Source organism: Bombus pascuorum, chromosome 4 (assembly GCF_905332965.1).
Source record: "Bombus pascuorum chromosome 4, iyBomPasc1.1, whole genome shotgun sequence".
NCBI lineage: Eukaryota > Metazoa > Arthropoda > Insecta > Hymenoptera > Apidae > Bombus > Bombus pascuorum.
The window spans coordinates 17270338-17292915 of NC_083491.1; the positions used below are offsets into that span (position 1 = coordinate 17270338).

The window sequence follows — 22578 nt, forward strand, 5'->3', positions numbered from 1 at the left end:
GATAAAATATTAAAATAAAATATGAATCATGTAAAACATCTGTTTAGATATTTCTAACTGATATTATTAACATATAAACAAAACTGTTTAATATTATTTTATCATTGATTGACTATAGATATTAAAATTTCTGAACACAACATGTAGATATTTCTATGTATGTGTGTGTGTGTGTCGTATCCACGTGTATATAAGATCCATTTCTTGTATTGTAAACGAATTGTACATTAGTTTAATTTTTCGTAATGGTAGTAGCATAGAATTAAACTTTGTCCTACTTTCATAAAAGTTGGTTACTTCTTTCCCGTTTTGTTTTAAATTTTATTTTAAAGTGTAAAAATAATTTCTAAGTTTATTTTATTATATCAAAAATAAATATTTCGTAAAATTTGTCTATTAACGTGAATTTTGAAAATGTTACGAATTACAAATTATATTGGACTAAAACCCTCAAATGTTATTAAAATCATTAATTCGAATGCCAGGTAAATTGTTCTTTTTTAAATATAATAATACATTATTATAGCATTTTTGCGTTAAAGGTATGTGTCATATAAAAGTATGCAACAATCATCTGTCATAAGATAGCAGACTGCTCTGCATATTCTGTATATTTCACATTTTCTGACACTTTCTAAAATAATTGGCAAAAATTATTTTGTGTATGTTAATTAAATTATTATTAAGTTATTATATACGAATTTATAAATTTATAACTATTTATATTTATGTAAAATATGTTAACTAATTGGACTTTGGATAAATATGATATATATATATTAAATAGAATGTATATTTTGACTTGATAAGATGATACTTTGATACATAAAAATTGAAAACAATTGCTATTCATACAATTTGGTGAATAATGAACAAATTCAATCAATAATTATCAATTTCATTATTGTATGCAACTATAATATATTTATATAAATAATTTTTAAAAAATGCAATAAATATTGTCAATACATTATATATAAAAAAAGTTAATAATATGTATATATATCTATCTGTGATATAAAAGTGACAAAAAAATTATGTAATTGAATCCTTAATTTAATATTTAATCTGAGTAATAAATTATTTGATATTTACTTATATAATATGACGTATTTTAGATGTTTTGCAACACAAGCTGCTGTAAAAAATGCACCCGAAGAAAAGCAGGAAAGAAATATAGATTCAAAATCTCAATCTTTTGTTAAGAATATTTTCCTTGGTCAAATAGAGACTACTCAAATATTTCCATTTCCAGATGTTTTGAATGAAGAACAACTTGACACATTAAAATTAATAATAGATCCCATAGAAAAGTTTTTTGAGGTAACAAGGTTCTAACAAGAATGTGAGGAACCTCTCAGAAATTTATCAATTTAATTTAAATTTTTATTCTTTTAGAAAGTAAATGATCCAATGAAGAATGATGAAAATGCATCGATAGATGAAAAAATTTTGCAGAAAATGTGGGAGCTTGGAATATTTAGTCTTCAAGTTCCTCAGAAATATGGTGGACTAGGATTAACTAATATGCAATATAGTAGATGCGTTGAAATATGTGGATATCACGACTTAGGTATTAGTATTACATTAGGTGCACATCAAAGTATAGGGTTCAAGGTATATATTTATTTATTTATTTATTTATGATATCCCATATAAAAATAATAATCTAAATAACTTAATTTAATCCATATAGGCTATACTTTTATATGGTACCCCAGAACAAAAAGAAAAATATCTTCCAAGAGTTTGCAGTGGAGATTATGCAGCATTTTGCCTCACAGAACCAAGCAGTGGTTCAGATGCAGGCTCAATTCGTTCTCGTGCAATAAAGTCAGCAGATGGCTCACATTATATCTTAAATGGCAATAAAATTTGGATATCAAATGGTGGTATAGCAGAAATAATGACAGTTTTTGCACAAGTCCCTATGAAAGATCCAAAAACTGGTGAAACTAAGGATAAAGTTACGGCATTTATTGTTGAAAGATCCTTTAATGGCGTAACAAGTGGACCACCAGAAAAAAAGATGGGTATTAAATGTAGTAATACAGCAGAAATAAATTTTGAAAACGTTAAAATACCAGCAGAGAATGTTATAAGGAGCGAAGGACAAGGTTTTTCGGTATAAGTAGATTTTAATAAAATTTTTTTACAAATTGTTTAAACAATATTTATTAAACATTTTGTATTTTATCAGGTTGCAATGAATGTTTTAAATAATGGTCGATTTGGTATGGCTGCTGCTCTTTCCGGAACTATGCGTTATTGTATCAAAAAAGCAGTGGAACATGCAACACAACGAGTACAATTTGGACGCACGATAGATTATTACGGAAATATACAGGAAAAATTAGGCCATATGGCGATGTTACACTATGTAACTGAGAGTCTTGCATATTCAATTGCGGGAAACATGGATAATGGAAGTCAGGATTATTATTTGGAAGCTGCAATTTCTAAAGTGAGATTCTAGTACAAAAAAAATAAAACTTAATAATTTATTTATTTATTTAGTTCAAAACAATTGTTTTAGTGTTTTGCATCAGAAGCTGCATGGTGGGTTTGTGACGAAACTATTCAAATACTCGGTGGGATGGGATATATGAAAGATGCTGGTCTCGAACGAGTTTTGCGAGATTTACGTGTCTTTAGAATTTTTGAAGGAATCAATGATATCCTCCGTATTTTTGTTGTACTTTCTGGGCTTCAATTTGCAGGCATACATTTGCGACAAATAATGTCAGCATTTAAGATTCCTACCATCAATTTGGGATTGATCTTTGAAGAATTAAACAAAAGAGCTATGCGAACAATTGGGTTGTCATCAACGCGTAATCTTATGCACTTAGTTCATCCTAATTTAGAAAAAAGTGCTACATTATGTGCTAAGGTTTATATTAATTCATAGTACTATGCCATAAATATATTAATATTTAATTGATATTGATCGATTTTTGTAGAGTATAGAAACTTTTGGTCAAAGTATAGAAAGTGCCATTGTCAAATATGGACCAAATAATATTGTGGAGCAACAATTTGTTCTTAATAGACTAGCTCAAGCAGCATTTGATATATACACTATGTCTATTGTATTAAGCAGAGCAACTGCATCTGCAAACAAAAAACTTCCAAGTATGGAGCACGAACTTCTTATGGCAGAAACTTGGTGTTCTGTGGTAAGCATATAATTTTATTGATATATACTCAATTTTTATTTTTATATTATTTTATATTTATATTTTTATTTATATTTTATACTTTATTTTTATTTTTATTAAATTAACTATTATATTATAGGCATCCCGCCGTGCGAATTCTAATTTGAAATTTGATAAGCAATTAAATGTATTTACTAACTTAACCAAAATTTCAAAGAACATGTGTGATGCCGGTGGATGTGTTCAACTAAACCCACTATGTTTTTAATGGTATGTTCGGACATTGAATAATTAATGTACAATAATTAACAACCTATATAATATTAGAAATATTGAATCTGTAAGAGTACTGATATTTTTTTGATATTTTTACACAAAAAAGATATTATAAATAAACTGTTATAAAGAATATACACATGAAAGTAGATGCTGTTTATTTTTCATTAAATCTCACAAAATAGTGAATTAAATGCTTAAGAAATAGAGTAATGTACAATAAGTTTGTGTGTGTAGGTTTTTTTTATAATAAATTAAATGCAAGTAGAATTTTTCTGTATCATACATTTAAAAATGTTTGATAACATTCTTCCTATTTACGTTTTCATTAAATGCGATATTAAATATAAGAAAAAAAGTACCATAGTATTTTAATTTATAATTAATATTAACTCTTGATTATCTTCCTTTAATCGTAATATAAATGCATAATTTAACAATATCACAACATTACACAAAGGTAAGAATATACTTTCTGATCATTTTTTTATCTGTCTATAATATGGAAGCACATAGAGAATATAGCCATTGTACGATTTAACTTTTACAGCATCCATATAAGACATTAATAACATTAATCGTTAAGTGAAGTACATGCAAAAACAAAATTTGTGTATTTCGTACTATAAGAAGTATTACACTTAAGTTTGAGATTCAAATTATCAATTTTTTTTTAGAATTTGCAAAACGGAAACTATCATTATTTACACATATATTCAACGTTTTTGATTGTATAAAAATCAGTAATGAAATAATATTTAATACTTGTTCTTTCAGCATCTAAAAGTTTACAAGTTTTTAGAACTTGATAATAAATATGTTGCATTTCAACTATACATTGGCAGTGTTTTTCTCCAATTCATGATAATTAGTGATAAACCAATTTGAGTCTCAAACTTTAAGCTATTTAAAATATTTAACATGTATAATAAATACCATTCAAACGTAAATAAAGTGGTATGAAACTATTATGATGAGGTGTGATTTTATTATTGAATGTTTAGAACATGAAATTGGAAAGAATTTATCATTACTGACAGATACAACTGTGATCCATAACTTTTCAGAAAAATAGAATATTAGATTATTTCTTAGTGTTTGTGTTACTCCAGGTATGCAATCTTATCTTTAAAAACATATGAATTCTATAACACAAACTCACAATCTGTTAATATATGTATTTGTGTGTTTCCTCTATGTACTATACCTTATGGTCTAATAAGCCTTTATAAGAATATTAGTAAATATACTATCACAAATAAAAAGAAGCACTAATAAAGTCAAATAAGAATCAATATATTAAAATGTATAAACGAAGAACGATTTTATGATCAATATAATAATTTTTTAATACCATTATCATCTGATAAATTCTCCATTCTTCCACATTACTTTTAGTTTTTATATCACAACCCTGATGTTCCTTTATAAGAAAATAACATTGTATTTTATTAAGTTGTCGACAATGTAATGAGTCAACTTGAATTCATTGGAATAAAACTGACTCAAATATTGTCTAATTAATGTATTAATAATTTGTTTCCTGAGAAATTTTTTTACGATTTTATGATCCATCTATCTATCATGTTCCTACGAAAATAATAACAATGGAAATACAATTTTCTGTATATATTTTTTAATACACAGAAATGTGTTATATCTTAATATCCTAAGTGATAATGTTTTATAAATGTGAATAGCAATTGCATTTTAATTAATTCTTTCTGTACATGTAAATTATCGTTTAAATTAGGGCATTTGTAAAACAATATACTCAAAAATTACTTTTCAGAACATGTGTTGTTCTATTATTTTATGTTTAAGTAAAATCCTTCTTTCGTTGCATGTTGTTACTCTACATAAATTACCTTCATAAGAAACTGCATATGTAGTGAACTAATTAATAATTTAAAATACTATCTGTAATTATGATTCTTTTTAATATAAAACTTATAAATATAATTATAAGAACTTCCAAGTACAAAGTAGTAAATGATAGGGAAATAAAGTTTGTTAATGATTGAGATTAACTCTAATTAAAATACTAATTTTACAGGAAATACATGGAATTCATAGCAATAAAATAAACATCACATGACTGAAAACTAGTTTTATATTTTTTATGCTATCTTATATTTAGCTGCTCAAAAAGATATGAAAGGGCTTTAATCTTTCATTAATGCCATTTTAATATTATTTTCACGATATTTATAGCACACAAATGTAATCGAAATAGAAGTAGAATATATTTGTTTTAAATTTGACATGATAAAATTAATTATTTGGATAAATCATCAGTTTTATATAACTTTATATAAATTGTTTTTTATAATACTTCAAATATATATGAAAGAGATATCTATACATAATAAAAAAAATACACTATTATAAATCAAGCTTTGTATTAATCTACATTAAAAATTTAAGATCAAAACTTATTAACTTAAAAATCAATGATTTTGAATCATTAGTTACCACATATGTACTTACAAGCTTATAGATCTTTAATGACACAGTATCACTACCTGGAGTAACTTAGAAGAGTTAGAAAAGCTAACCCTGTGCTATAGACAAGTTTTTAAACATTTGTCCATTCCAAGCAACTGAGATACAATAATGCTGCAATAACTGAACTAAAAGTTCTCGCTCATCCAACATTTCTATATGTTCGATTCGACTACGGTCATCTAGAGGCAGTGAATCATAGACCTCTACCATTGTCCATGCATTAGAGCCTTCCCAACTGTTTATTGTAAAGCTGAAATGTATATTTTTAAGTTGTATTTTTGATAAAATGGTTATTACTTTTAAGGTAATACACAAAGGAAATATAACAAAATTAGAGTACCGTCTTTGTTGAGTTTCCAAAGATTCACAATCTTCTACACCTGCCAACAAACATCCACGACTACGTAGATTGGACAACATAACTTGACCAAATTTATCCTTCATGTTCACTTGCTCGTAATTAACAAAAATACTATTTGGAAATTTTCCAGCAAGCCATTTTAATAATGCAGAAACTGCACTTGTGTCTATATATACTAAGACACATTCTGCAAGGAACATGGTTGGAAGATTAAAATTAACTTCTGCTTGTGTTAACTTATTAACAAGTTCAGATATGTGTCGTAGATCTATTCCCACCAAATGATAATTGGCAGCATGTAGATCTGTTGTTGAAAACCTAATTTCTCCATCTGCAAAGTGAACTCTAACTAAAGAGAATCTATATATAAAGACAAAAATTACAAAACTAAATATACTCTACCTTCTGTATTTAACATATCTATTAATTGTTTATGTTTTTTGATGTGATAACATTTTCGAGCAGTAATGTTAGGAAAATCAAGTTCGATAAAATTTGCTGGACACTTTCCTGCTTCTTTAAGTCTCCAATAGAGAGTATCAAATCCAGCACCCAAGTTTATAACTTGCCCCTTTTCACCAGATAGCTATATTTGTCATAAATTAATGTTATCTGTGTGTTGTATAAATGTATGCACCTAAACTTATTTATAATAACTAACATTATAATATAAAATTGAGATATATATATATAAATAATAAAACTAAAATATTCATCCTATCATGACATTCATATTCTTTATTCCGTGTAAATTAATGATTATGAAAGTTAATAAATGATTATAATGATTGTGTATATAGCTGCATATACATAGATTGCCTACGATTCTAATTAATTATAGTAGTTAAAGAAGAAAAATAAAAGTATTTCTATCTTTCGTTAACTAAAAAGAGACGGAAGATCGTTTAATAATTACAAATACAATTTTCAATTGTTTGTTATTTTTATAGAAAAAGATGCGTTGTCTGCACTAGATTAACCTATTTTACTGTTTCATGATAAAAAGAGAACTTTGGAAATTAGGACAGGGCCTCGGCCAGGTCAAGGTTTCCGGCATTGTATGTCCTTTGCTACTCAAATCAGCTGTATCCCGGATTGTTTCTATCATATTCTAGGTTATGCGAATTTTGAAATTGCAATAGTGAAATTCAAAGAAAACGGAATTAAATACCTTAAGGAATTTGTCAACGAACACTTCAATCCCCTTTACTCTTGCGTAATAACCACGATTGATTTCCGGAGCTTTCCGACCAGGTTGTTTTACGAAAAAGTTAATAAATGGATCGGACCAGTAACCAAGTTGAACCGCATATCTTTTACACTCACTTGCATCGTCATTAGTGGCCTGTATGGCCTCATCATCAGCCATATCTTTGATCATTACACCAATTTTGGTTCACTTCAGTTATGATAAATCATTATTCGACGTTTTCTTTATGTATAAACCGTTACTTGTCACTCATAGAAAACTGTACAAGCGACCATACTGCTTAAGACTGTGTAGAGATTGCCGTAGATTCGCATCTACTTGCGGCGCAAGCTTGCGCCTGCTGTGCGGGTTATCTGACAGTAGGGGTATCCCCTAACCATCAACTTATACCTTAATAGATATTGTACATATGTGTAGAAAATATTAATATATCTCATTATAGCTTACTATTGTGTATGACTTATTTTATTTACAATATCCATTAATGCCGTTAATTATGCATGAGTTAAATTAGTCAATACAATTTCCACATAATCTTTCCTGAAAATATTTTGTATAAAATACGAAATCAATAATTATAACTAATATTGAATAAAATACTCTTCCTTTTCTAGCAACTTTATTTATTAGATATTAAGTGAAAACAGTATGTAATTTCAATAGTATGGGTAATTATTTACTTATCATAAATATTAAATAAATATAGTAAAGAATAATTTAATTAATATAAGGAAACATATATGTAGGTACACAAATTTAATTGTAAAATTACTAAATTTTCTTTATAAATTGAAATGGATTATCTGTAAATGGGTAATAAATAAGACTTATGTATCTTTTGATCTTAATGAATGTATTCAAACACAATGTCTGACATTTTTTTTAATTAAAAATGTATATAATGATAGTATGATTGCATATTATATATGTTTCTGTATATAAGTATATGAAGATACAAATTAATATATATAAAATGTATAAATATGTAATTATCTTTTGCAACATTTCTTGACCAATAGTTCTATAAAATGTAAAGATATCCTTTTACATCTTTGTTAAAATAATATGTATTTTAAAGATAATCAATCACAGCTACTCATATATATGTTACTAAATAAATTGAAGCTAATAATTGAATAAAAAATTAGTTAAGATACATATTAAAATAATAGATGTTATTAATAATTACAGAAGATTATACTTTAAATGATATTAATTTCATTCCAACATATATAAACAAATAGATAGGAGTATAATTTAAGAAAGTTTTATTTACTACTGACACATCAGTAAAAAAGAGACATGTAATCAAATTATATAAATTATGAAGCAGAAAACATGTTAGAATATAATGTTATCTAACAAAATTCCAAAATATTTAAAAAAGTAGCAAAGTTATGAGTTATACAGTTTGAGATATATTAAAAATGTAAAAAATTAGAAAGGACTAGCAAGTATCACCTTTCATTCTTTTCATAGTTTTTAGTTTTTAAACTTTCATATAGAATATGTAAATAATTATTGTCTGCTTTTTGATATAATTACTGCTCTACATCGGATTTTTTAATAGCTGGTTTTGAAGCTGTGGGTTTTGTTTTTCTTTTAGGTGGAACTGGTGCATCAGAAGTACTAGATGATGCTGTCTCAGGAACAGTGATATCAGTAACAGGCGTTTGTGACGATTTTATACCTTTTTTAACAATTTTTACAGCCTTTTTTTGTTTACTTGAAGAACTACTGTCTGCTGCACTATCATCCGGTCCTTCTTCTGATTTTGTTTTTGTTTTCTTTGTAATCTTTTTTACTACCTTTTTGGCTACTTTTTTTTCACCATTACCATCAGTTGCTTCCATAGGTTCCACTTCTGACATTGACTTTTCTGTAGATTTTCTTCCAGTCTTTTTCACTATTTTCTCTTGATCTGTTGGATCTGGCTGTGCAGTTTTTTGAATACTTGTTGAAGGTGCATTTAATTCTTTTGTTCTTAATGGCCTAACTGGAGTTTTGTCTGATGGTGCTGATTCAGTTACTTCATGTTCTGATTCTGTTATTTCTTTTATATTCCCCTTAGATTCACCCCTGTCAGGTTCACCCTCTTTACTTTGTTGTTCTAATTCTATTGTTTGTTCCTGCACTGATTTCTCTGGTATACTTAAATTTTCTGAAGATAATATAGGTGTTTCAGTAAGTTGAGTTTCAACTTTCTCTACTGACAATAAGTTCTGTGACGTTTCTTCTAATTGGCTTAATTTATTGGCAGTATCGATACTCATTGCAGTTGTAGAATTATCCAAATTTAATTTTTCTTTATTTTGTGTAAAATTAATTGAAGATGTCAAACCATTTATATGTACCTTATCTTCTGTTTCCGTTAAATGAACAGGTGTAATTGTAGAAGAAAGAATTTCTTGAGGCATTATCTGAGAATCTGACACAGATTCTTTTGGTTCCACTTGTAATACAGATTCTGCAACTTGAATAGGAACAGGGCTAACTGTTAGAATTTCAGAAGCAGTTAGGAATTCTTTCGCATGTTTTTCATCTCTAAGGTCAGGTTGTTTCATTTCTTGGGTATCTACTGTAATTTCCAGAATTTTTACATTTTCTAACTCGCTTTTAATTTCTTTTTGTGAGGTAATTACTTTTTGTTCTTCAATTGAAGAAGATTGAACTAAGTTAGATGGTTCTATAGATATAGTTGTCTGTTGTGGGACTTCTTTTAATAATGAACTTGTACTTGAAGTTGTATCGAGTTCTGTAACCTTTTTATGAGATGTTTGCATTGAAAAATTTGTAGAAGAATCCATAAATATATCAGGTATTGTACTTCCTGATTTTGTTGAAAATTTTTGGGAAATATTATCTTCACTCTCTTGATCTCCCGGTAATTTAGGTACATTTGTTATAGGAACATCATTAACTACAGATTGTTCTTCCGTATTACAGGTAGTTGCCTGAGCTAAATAAGAAAAAATAATCATATTACATACTCATATATATAAATATTTTTTTTCTATTATCTTTCTATTATATATATATATATATATATAATAGGTTATAGAAATGTAATTGAATACATTTCTTATTTAATAATCCTTATATCTAAATTTTACTATTTTAAAAAATAAGTTTGAATAATTTCTATATGAACATAAAAATAATAAGCAATATATATTAAAAATATATACAAATGATACTTTATGTAAATACATATGTAAAATATACTTAGATAAAATTCTAATTCTAATATAAAGGATATAATGATTGCGATTGAAACTGTTATTGCAAAAGTGCTCTTATGAAATGTTATTTAGTACAATATATATATGGAATGCGAATATTTCAGATTAATTTTAAGCACATGGAATATAGAATTAGTATTTTTACATTACACAAGCATCAGAAATGTAGTGTTAAAAAAGAAGATGATGTAAAGATATCATGCATATGGTAATTACTATTTAATTTTTTAGTACAGTATTAAATTTGTATTAAGCATGAAATGTTCGAAGTGCTTTTGGTTTTAAGTACATATAAGTAAGTTACATAAATACAATAGCGTTTTTTATAAACTACTCCAAAGAATTTAAAATAATCTATCAATGCAGATATATTGATAAAAGAGAATTAATATTAATGTATTTTATATTTTTTTGATTTATAAATTATAGAAATCAAAGTGATATGTAATATTAATATCTTAATGATATGATACAATTTATTACAGCATGTATTATTATATATGTAATATTACAGTATTATTGTAAAATGATTTTTAATAAGGCAAGTTTTAACATATACTGTGTATCGGTTTAGTTGTGTACCACAAACTTTTTTAATTTACTTAAAAATCGCGAATCGATGATGCGAGTTCTCAAAATATTTACCCCATTAAAGCAAAACGACATTACAAGACGTAGCAATGCTATGGCGCCAGGATCTGTTAGTTGCTGTCCTCTGTTCCTGTTTCAAACACTTAAACTTGATAAACTGTATAAAAAACATATATTTTTTCACTTGTTTAAATTATATAAAAATTCTCTAGTATATTATTAAATACAATTTGATATTTTGTTTAAATTAAATTCCTATAAAATTCAAGTCTTTACTTCCAAATATGAGTTTGAATGCCACATGCTGTATTAAAAAAGGGTGGGAGGCAAATAAAATCGCAAAGCATTTTTATAAAAACAGTTAATAGCTTTGCATTATGAGCACTTTAATTTTCTATGTCGTACACAGTTTCCATTATTATTAAAGATTCTTAATTGTAAAATCAAATTTCAGATTCTTTCAGCTTCGATATGTAATCGTAATTATCGTATAATAAGAAATATTATTTCTAATTTAAGAGTTTTGTTTCATTTTTATATCACCTGCAGTTGAATAATTTTTATAATCACAAAATATTTATAAAAAATAATTTTATACACATTTTGTAATACATACCAGTTTCTTTATCCACTTCATCTACAGATTCAGTAGATTGAATAGCTTCAGTGAATTTAACAGATTCATCAGTCTTGTCAGTTGTAGCTTTTTCAGATTTTTGTGTTTCCTGCAAATCATGATATAGATATGTTCATATGCAAATCATAATTTTATCAATTCATTATGTATTACTTAATTAATTACTTTAGGAGGGGACGGTAACCGTGGAGGCGCAAGAGCAAGTGTTTCGCAAATTTTTTTCCAAATATTGTCAAAACTATCGCGACCCATATAATCTATCTGACCTTGTTCCCAACTTTGTTTTCGCATATGCTCTTCTAATGCAATTTGTTCAGCGCTTCTGGGTTCACCTAATGTCATTTGAGCCAAGGCACCAGCTAAGCCAGCCTATGAAATCAGAAGAGATTTTCTTATTTAATAACTAGTAACGTGATAGTAAAATGAAGAAATATAAGAATATAGATTAGAATTATATAAATATACATTCATATAAATTGTTTTGTAAAGTTACCTTGCCTACATGTGATAGTAATATGATATAAATACATATACCACAAACATAAAACAATATAACATACAAATCTAGTGCAAATTAATAACACAATGATAATAATAACATATTATATTTCTAGAAAACTATACCTTTTGGATAATTTTTAACAAATATCACTTTAATTAATAATTATGGGATAATGTAGAAGTAACTAAAAATGTAAAGAGCAGGAAATATTTATCAGCATTGTTAAAAATATTAAATAACAAAAACTTTATACTAAACAACTTTATTAAAGCTGCAAGTAATGTCCCAAAAACTACTAACTATACAAGCAATATATTCAAAATTATAATGCAAATATTTTAAAATATAATAAGAGAGTATTTTTAACTTTAATATAAAGAAAAATATATGGGAACAGTTACTTACATTTGAACTATTTGGATCATCCATTATGTGTAAATCAGATTGCGTTGCTACATTGTGGAAATCTGTACAAGGTTTGGAATCAGGATGAGGACTAGTAGATATTAGTGTGCTTGTCCGTTTGTCTGTAACGTTTATATTTTCATTTCGTTCAGTATTTTGCTTATTTGAGAGATTATTCTGATAAGCTATGTTATTTGGCATAGTTTGGTCATGATTAATATTGACATCTAAAGATTTACAAGTTTGGTTTCCTTGTTCATAATGTTGAACAAGCTGTTTATTATTTAAATTATCAAACATTTGACAATAACTACAATGATGATTAACATAAGTTTCATTATGTTGATGCTGTTTTATTTCTTCTGAAAATGATTTGTTACTATTATTAGAGGAATGTTTATATTCAATATGCTGATATTGCTTTATTTCTTCTGATTCTAATCTATTATTGCAAGTACTTTGGGAAATATATTGGTTGTTAGTAGATTGATAATGGGATTCATTAGAATGATGATATTGTATATTATGCACAGAAATATATTTTTCTATATTGTCTTGAGTTTGCTGATGATTAGATTCTACATTTAAAGTGTATGTGTCATTGGAATTAAGAAACAAATGTTGTTGCTCAATTTCATTCATGTATTGATTAGACTGTACTTGATTATGGTGATTTCGCATATGTGAAGAAGATATATTTTCACTACATTGTTGATTATGATAGAATTCCCTGTTACATTCTGGTGATGATTGACTCTGACATACAGATTTTGAACTTTCATTTAATATAGATATAGGTGAAGAACTATTGATTTTGAAATAATACTGTTGTCTTTTATTATTTTCTGTTTTATAGATAACTGAATCATTTGGTACATAATAATTTTCCCATGGATCTTGGAATTCTGAGAAGTCTGGTGGTTCTAAATATATGTCATTCTGTATTTTGTTTTGCATGTCCATGTAATTGGGACTTCTTGGAAAAAAGGATTCAGAAGGCATAGGAGTAAATTTGTGCCAAATTGGTGCCAATGTGCTGGTAGCCTATGCAAGCATCATGCCAAAACAGAAAAATGCACATTCAATTGGTTAGTAGAAAACTAATTTGGCAGTGTCCATTTTTCTTGTACTTAATATTGTAATAAATATTAAAAACTAATTAATCATATAGAATATCTTATAAGCTTAAACATTGAACTATTGTATTTAGATATATTAGGTTTAGAAAAAATATATACTTATGGGTTAAAAATAATTTATATTTTAGTATAAATTTAATACAGTACTAACTACAACTATAATAAACATTAAATAATATTATATGACAATAAAAATATATTAAATGTATGTTACAAACACAATAATAGAAGAGAAAAAATGGACACTGATCTACTAAAAAAAATATATAGAAATGAAGATTAAACATTAATAGCTGTGATATTTTAAACATTTATAAAAATGTGATGAAAAATTTTACAAGTCATTTTTATAACTTATACATATTTTATATAAATTCAGCTATTAATATTAATATTGAAAATTAAAAAAAAAATAAAAAGTTAAATATATTTTAAATGCAACAAAAAACAAATCATGTCAGAGAATTCCACTGCAACACATGTATGTACATATGTATAATAATATATTTGTAATAAAAATTTTGTAAATAACTTGTAATCAAGTAGCTTTTATTAGCACTTCTAATATTATTATTTAAAATAATAACATGCACATTCAATTTTATTAATAAAAATTCTTTGACGAAAGAATTAATAAAGATTAGGAGATTAAACCTTTCAAAGATCTTTTGAAATATTCTGATTATAATACAGTAACTTTTATATACATTATTTGTTATGTGCAATATATATACAGTTTTAGCTATGTTTTATCAAGCATGTTTATGATTGTGCTTTTGAAATGTTATATATTCTATTTCTAGATATATTAAAAAAATTCTTACATATTTTATATGGTATTTTAACAAAAATAAAAGCATATTATCTAAACCTTACCTGTTTTCTTAATATTTAAGGCTATAGTGAGATTCAGAAAAGGATAAAAAAGGTTAATTATAAATTATATTCTAAATTATATTGAAGTCATCAGTGTAGTAGATTAATTTAAAAAATGTCAGTCAAACTTACCATAATAGGTGATAATTGAGGATGCACTTTCTCACAAAATATGTTCCACCATAATTGCAATAATGGTTGCAAGTGTGAAGAATCCATAGGTGGTTGAACAATACCAGTCAAAGTGTCAAAATACTGTAACCATGGTTTTGTAATACCAATAAAATGTATTATTCGAACATCATCTCCAAACCTATCAAATAACAAAATTTATAATTACTTTATCTTCTATTTATGTATTACTCACATGAAAAGTTATACATGTATATGTAAAGAAGTAAGAGAATTATAATAGAGTAAACAGATTTTCTTACTGCTTGAATGCAGGAAGATAAGAGTATGTAGCAGTAGAACACATATTATAGATAAACGGTAAATGTTTAGAAATATCTTTTTTAGCCCAATCACTAAAGTACATATTTAATAATCCTTGATCTCCGCCATCAAATGAACCTTTAGCAGCAGCAAATGCAGTAATAGAAGCAAAAGTTTGTTGGGATGGTCTGTATACAAATACACCAGAATTGAAACAATCAGGCCAACCCACGTCAGGAGCAGCAGACAGTTCTTCTCTTTCAAATAATTCATCACAATTTCTGATGACCTAACATATGCGCGATATAGAAAATAAAAGCACGAAATTTTTTAAAAATCCAAGTAATCATGTCTTCACTAAAATGAATCATTTTGCAAACTTACAAGTGTGTCTGCATCAAGGAACACACATTTTTCATATTGAGTCAATCTCCAGCAATGCAACTTGGTAAATGTAACACCCAATTCTGGTCTAGCTAAAAGTGCTAAATTAGCTTCATCCTTTGAATCAAGTACATTTACTTCCATTACCAGAGAAAAGATTGCTGATAATTTTTCCCTAAATACAATTAAAAAGAATATTTTAGCTGTATGCTGATACAAAAATGTTAATAGTCGTTTATCTTAAGCAACAATTATCAACTGCATCTAATATGCAATTTAAATACAAACAAAAATATATTAATGCTATCTTCTCATTTTTTGAACGATTTTCGAAAATTGAAGAATACGCAAACATTCCAGTATACTAATATAAGCCATTCAGAAATGAGTTTACCTCATGGTTTGTGTTACTCCAGGAGTAATCAAAACGGCCAATTCGTGCTTGGTACCAACTTGATGCAAAGAGTGTGCCAAAACTAAGGCTCCCAAAGAATAAGCGTCGTTGGTAGCTAATGTAACCCAGGCGTATCCTTGAAATTAAAATAGATTATTATCAGAATGATTATAGAAAAATAATAGAACGATTATAATTGAAGAAAAAGAAATAGTAGTTAATATTTCTTTGCAATTGTGTAAATAAATTGCAATGTTCGTGTGTGCAATGTTATGCACATAAATTGATAAGACATATTTTATGTGGGGAAATAAGTGGTCATACATGTCACAAATGTCTTATCAGTTTATAAGTGGTTGAAGCATTGAATTTTTAATTGTCTTCGACATTACATCATTAATAAACATTACAAGTAAAAATATATTCATCTAGTATATATAGCTCATCAAAGATAACATTCTGAAGTTTGTTGGTGTTATTCTGTTATGTTTGTTATCTTCCTAATGATTACATAAATCTGATTACACAATTCTAACAATTGTCTAACGCAAAAACTAACTGTAATAGTAATACAAATAATATACAATTATTACAAATTCTGAATTGTAATTTCGAAATGTTCCGAAAATAATCTCCCAATTTTTTACGTTTATATATGTATGTTATACATATATATTTTTATAAGTGTATTATATTCTTCAAAAAATATATCTTCGAATTAATTCGAAAAGTTACAAAAGTGCGCGTTCAATGCATCCATAAATATTTTCTAAAGTGATAAAAATAGAAGAAAACGCACATGCTAGAAATTCATTTGATTCAAGCAAGCGAACTTAAATGCGTTCAACTTGTTTTTCACCAATAAGAAATCCAACGATGCTGCTTTATTTATAACCCTTTCTATTTCTATTTCGTAAATGTCATCACGTCGTTCTCTCCGGCTAGTCGTTGAATCTCGAGAAATTTAGTTCCAAAATAAAAATATTATTTTTAGCTATTTATCTGAGTACTACTTGCGCTCCAGCGATAGGTTTGTTCGATAGGATATGATCAAGAAACTACATTAGAATATATATACGTAAAAGATAAAAGCTCCCTTACGATAACTGATTATCAACTCTTCAAGTAGTTCTCAAGTAATATTGAAAATAAGTGTTTCTAATTTACATAATATCATCTAATACATAAATCCTAATCCCATACAATAAACGAGTGAATATTAGTTAACAGACTCATTTCTTTTTAATTGTAACATTATAGAACACCGTTACATGGGTAAAACAAAATATCAAGACTAAAATAGTTATGAATTTAGTTTTCGCTAGAAAAAATCATCATTTAGATTAAATTAACATTAAATGGTATGTAAAATAACTCTATGAATTGTTAACACAAATTACTGGAATAAATGCCTTAATGGAGTTATAAATAAGCACTTATAATCATTCTCCGGAAATATCCATCCCATAGCGCAAGAATCAACACAGGATACCTGACTAAATACGATCAATTTTTCGAACTTTATTACGCAGCATGTTTTACGAAACACAAAGTGGAGCTACATCATATATGTAATAATTCTAGAATTATTTCATGTATGTAGTCCCTCTCTCATAAGCCTTGAAAATATACCATTCGCGTTTCTGGAAAGGCTGTATTATATGTATTGACATTGAATGAGATATTAGGTTTCCTGCGCTAGGTGCATTTCACGAGGTTATCATTATCATCACGGAAATGATACTTACGCAAAATACCACTATTTAGTGTAACAATATTAAAGGTGTTCAATAATTGTCTAGTTATTGATAATTAGATACAGTGTCCACAATTAATATTATATATACTATATATTAATATATAATAATTATTATCATACAATTTACCGGCGAATACTATTTGCATATCTAATTATATCTCATGATTATATCTTATAATTTAGGTGCTGCTAATTTCACTATTTAAATTAAAATCTAATTATGCAATTACATGGATATACGAAGAAAACGATTTTCGTTATCACCATATGAATTTTATATATTCAACATCTAACGTGGAATTCAATGATATTATCGATAATGTAGAATTACAAATATTTGTTAATTTCTAATGTTTCATAAAAAATGAAGCAAAGATAAGTAAAGTTTATTTCCACATCAAAGTTATTGTAATTAGTGTTTTTGTACTTCTAGCGGCGATCAATGTTAACTTACATCACTTACGAAATTAACATTTGATTATCAACTATATATGTTGAGTGTTTGATATTATTTCAGAATTATTATATAGATATAAGAGAAAAGCTCGGATTTCTGCTGCCGGTGTATTCTGAAAGATAACGCATTGAATCGCATCGAATCTTTCTATACACTTTTACATTACCTAGCACTATTTATGCTGATGATCATGAAATTCTAAATCAATAATCTAGATAAATTATAAAAATTGAATGCAATTTCAATCATTGTCATAATCACCAATAAAAATAATTTGAATTGTTCGATATCCTAAAATGAACACTTAAAATACAGTAAAAATACTTTTGCATTAAATAGGTTTCTCATCTATAATATTCGCTTATTGTTCTTACACAACAACGTGAGAATATCAAGTTTGTTAATATGAATGTAACGCTCGATATTTCATCACATCTATCCAAGAAGAAATAAATAAATTTCCTTAGGTAAACGGGAAAACTCGACTCGTCTTTTCTAAGAATATTTTGTGAAAATTACGGCAGTTCGTCGTATTTATTTCGTCACTTAATTACGCATAGATCCAAGTTGGCCAATAGTCGATGGTCGGAAGAATCGTATAAACCTGGTGTGTCACGATTTTGGCAGTAGTGTCTCTCTATTTGTTTCCTGATGTGCCGACATTATCACAGGGCGTGTTAAAAGACACAAAACATTTATCTTGGCTATGAGAAAGGCGGTGCTCGTCTTCTCATATATTGTAATATGCAGACGAAACCCGAGAGGCAAACTGCCGGCGTCGTTCTGCCACACAGGTTTATATTTATACAAGCCGGCTAGCTTATAATAGCAACCCAGCCTCGCGTTTGTACAAAATGCATTCATATACTTTGCCTTAGGTCAAGCACTTGTCTCCCAAGCCTGACCAGATTTCTTTATATGATTATACTTCAGACAAACGTATACGAATCGACACCTTCTCCTACGACGCGAATAATCCATTATTATCGTTCCTTATTTCGGAATAATGTGCATCCAAATAGTTTTCTCGATTACCCGTATCTTCCATCACAATATCAGCATGAGATCCCATTACAATTACGATATCAAAGTTCAAATTACCATTAGAGATTCTTACCATAAGCTTCTAAATCTCTAAAACTCTAAAAGAGTCTTTTATAACTTTTACGCTTGAAATTTTTCTGATTTTTCTGAAACAGTTTTACTTAGAATTTTTTGAATTTATATTAGATATATATAAAAAAATGTTCTAGTTACTATTAGAATTGGAGCAGTTCTAAGATTTCTAAATTCTAAAACTTTCAAGTTTGGAATTATTATGACTTTTCTGACACTCTTTTTTACTCAGAATTACAAAAATTCTAACTTTGTAGCATATATGTATTAAGAAATTTTCTCGCTCTCTTTCGTATTTTTCGTTAAAAAACAATGAGTTTTTTTTTTCATTTCCTCTATCCTGTACACATTATATTAACGAAAAATTTTAAGAATTTATAAATAGAAGTGTAAAAATTGATTTACTGATGGAATTTTAGCAACCGTAGAGGACTGACGGAGCGTCCATTGTCTGGATCTAATTTTATCAACTTATTTGCTACGGGCAGTTATGCGGATGTAACGTCGTGAAATTCTATGCCGAGTAGTTCATGGTATAGAGATCTGAGCAGAAAGTTTATAAAACAAGCTAAGCTCATTTTAGACAGTTCTCGCTTTGAACTATTCATTTTTCTAATTACTTGTTACCTAGTTAGGTTTAATGTTGTCATTATTCATTTATCCCTTTCGATATCATAATTGAAAGACGAAGATGTTTCGTAATTATCCCGGATAGGTGGAGTTTAGAATTAAGGGTGAGGAAAAAGTAACAAGAAAGATCATATTTAATTAGAAATCCGTTCTATAAAGAGGTACAGTGAGAATTGTAGAGTGCGTCTAGACATCTAGACGAACCTTGCAATCTAGAATTCCGGGTCCCGTCTAGACGAAGGTCAAGACTGAATCTATATAAAAATAGTGCACGGCTATTTCGTGTCAATTGTCGTACAATGAACTTCCGTTTTAGCGTAACTGTATTAGTTGGGGCGGTGCACATTTTTATTCGGAATACAAGAATTTTAACTGCAATATTACAATACTCAAATCATACGATATGGTAATTCGATTCTGATTTTTTAAATGACTAAAAGTTACTTTATGACATAATATTTATTGAGAAGATAAATATTAAGTAAGAAAAGAAGAAGTACCGAGTGAAACTACTTGCTTAATGTCACAATTTTCGTTTAATATATTATCTTTTCTTTTTATTCTTCATGAATGAAAATTCTTCGTGAATACATTGCGGCTCCCTGTTACATCATCGTAGCATGTCGATCGATAAACGCATTAATATCATCGTCGTAATAATATTAAGTAATTCTCGATTACAGAAATCTTCAATTAAGTAATACGAATTAGGAGTAATTTCAACTGAAAATAAATATTTACAATGTGAAATGGAGATAATAAAACGTGAGTCTTTTCGATATGTACATATCTACTAAAAAATATTGGTTGCAAATATATAATGCAAATATATAATACAAATAGATAAAGTTACAGAAGCAAATTTTTCATGAAGTCGAATTTTACCGGGTTCGAAATAAATATAAAGAGATAGGGGATTTTGGCAAGGAGCCGCAATTTCTTCCCCTGACGGCTAAAAATAACCTACAGGAATACCACCGACTGTTATCTTATTTTATGTAGAAGCTATCTTGTTTCTAATGCACAAAACAATAAAAAAGAAGGAACCTGTGTTGTAAACGTACTTATGCTTTAAATAAATACAGTATACATATATCTAAATAAATCTACAAATTAATTTTATTTTTTAAATACAATGTTTTGAATATAATTATATAAACACAATTTATTGTGTAATTATAAGAAATGAAATCATTGCAATTGACCAGATATTTTTATTTTATATTTCTAATTTTAAAAGGTGTGTCATGTTAGGTTTTTAAATATGGCCGCTCGATCATGTTCATAAGAATAGAATCACACGTTTTATTGGAAAAGAAAAAAGAATGGCAATAATTCAGTTGGTTATAATGTAACTTTAAACAATTAATTTTAAAATACAATTATGCGAAGAATAATTAATATGAGAATAGTATACATAACACAGAGTATAGAATATTAAATTCGCGCCAATCTATCAAAAAGTAAAAAAGAGATTTCGCGCATGCGTCCAAAAGAAACATCGTGAAACTGAGCGCGAATCGGACCGATTTTCGCAAAATAAAACGAGGCACATGCGTTTTGAATTGTTGATAAAATACTGGAAGGAAATAATTGTTCCTAACATAAATAGTAAATTAAACAGTCATAATGAAATAAAAATGTACACGTTTTTATGCATCCACATTTATGTTTTAAGAGGTTATTGTTCGTTGTCTATGGAAGATATAATTCATATGAAGGTCATTGGGTCAAGACCGGTTACCGGCGACGTTATCACACATCCCAATTGAGCTTTCAATGACTGTAACCTTAAGGCAAAGTATGTGAAAAAAGAAAAGATCGAGATACATATATTGTTAAACTTAGACTTACCACCCATGATTGAAAAATTCGTATTTCTTTTTTAACGAACCGATTTTACACACTCAACACTTGCCGATGTCCGCACAACTAACAAGAAGCCGTACGGTACGCACTTCATCAATGCTACAAAACGAGTGACGACTTGCGACTCTCCTTCCATGTCACGTCGCTCTCCCCTCCTAAAAACGTTTATCCTCACTCTGTATTATCGACTGAAGATTCAGCAAACACTACTACGCGAACAAGATATATATATACATATGCATACAATAGATTTTATATGGTGTACATACAAACACAAGTACAATATGTACATATAATAATAGAAATCTTTTATTTTTTAATTTGTAAACTTCTGTCAATTGTTTATTAATTTAACATTAATGATAGAAATGTTAATAAATGTTAGTGAACTCCAAGTTCTGAAGCGATGTGTAAATTGTTCTAAATAATAAAATATTAATTTTTCATATATTCAATAAACATAGTTTGAATCTTTTTTAATTAAGGGTAATATAAATTCTACTTTAAAACTTCATCTTAAATTCGTTTATATACTTCGTGAACAATAAATAATTAAAAATATGCATAAAATAATATACAGAAAAAAGAGATTAAGTATAGCTCATACTCGGTCATTTATCTTATAA

General features: G+C 27.6%; 3 protein-coding genes across 9 annotated transcripts; 1 reads left to right on the forward strand and 2 right to left on the reverse strand.

The window, feature by feature from the left end:
- The first annotated feature begins 201 nt into the window (after positions 1–201).
- Positions 202–3586, forward strand: LOC132906335 (very long-chain specific acyl-CoA dehydrogenase, mitochondrial). The gene is made up of 8 exons (XM_060958441.1): positions 202–485; positions 1119–1323; positions 1399–1617; positions 1697–2125; positions 2201–2464; positions 2537–2893; positions 2964–3179; positions 3301–3586. The coding sequence occupies exons 1-8, from the start codon at positions 415–417 to the stop codon at positions 3427–3429; spliced, it is 1890 nt and encodes a 629-aa protein (XP_060814424.1). The 5' UTR covers positions 202–414; the 3' UTR covers positions 3430–3586.
- Positions 3573–7847, reverse strand: LOC132906358 (leucine carboxyl methyltransferase 1). Its single transcript, XM_060958493.1, has 4 exons — positions 7478–7847; positions 6709–6892; positions 6286–6637; positions 3573–6195 (listed from the first exon to the last, which is right to left on the reverse strand). Exons 1-4 carry the CDS (start codon positions 7685–7687, stop codon positions 5991–5993), a joined length of 951 nt encoding a protein of 316 aa, XP_060814476.1. The 5' UTR covers positions 7688–7847; the 3' UTR covers positions 3573–5990.
- Positions 7848–8767: 920 nt separating this feature from the next.
- LOC132906317 (uncharacterized) lies at positions 8768–22124 on the reverse strand. Of its 7 annotated transcripts, none has more exons than XR_009657961.1 (10): positions 21938–22124; positions 16122–16257; positions 15728–15902; positions 15343–15632; positions 15041–15221; positions 12894–13937; positions 12152–12355; positions 11966–12074; positions 11404–11506; positions 10363–10475 (listed from the first exon to the last, which is right to left on the reverse strand). XR_009657961.1 is itself a non-coding variant. In XM_060958376.1 (9 exons), the coding sequence occupies exons 1-9, from the start codon at positions 21942–21944 to the stop codon at positions 9058–9060; spliced, it is 3564 nt and encodes a 1187-aa protein (XP_060814359.1). In that variant the 5' UTR covers positions 21945–22118; the 3' UTR covers positions 8768–9057. The 7 variants fall into 7 exon arrangements, 5 of the variants coding, with proteins under 5 accessions (XP_060814359.1, XP_060814360.1, XP_060814363.1 ...); XR_009657960.1 differs by having other exon boundaries at positions 11404–11479; positions 21938–22123; XM_060958376.1 differs by lacking the exon at positions 11404–11506 and having other exon boundaries at positions 8768–10475; positions 21938–22118.
- Between the last annotated feature and the right edge of the window lie 454 nt (positions 22125–22578).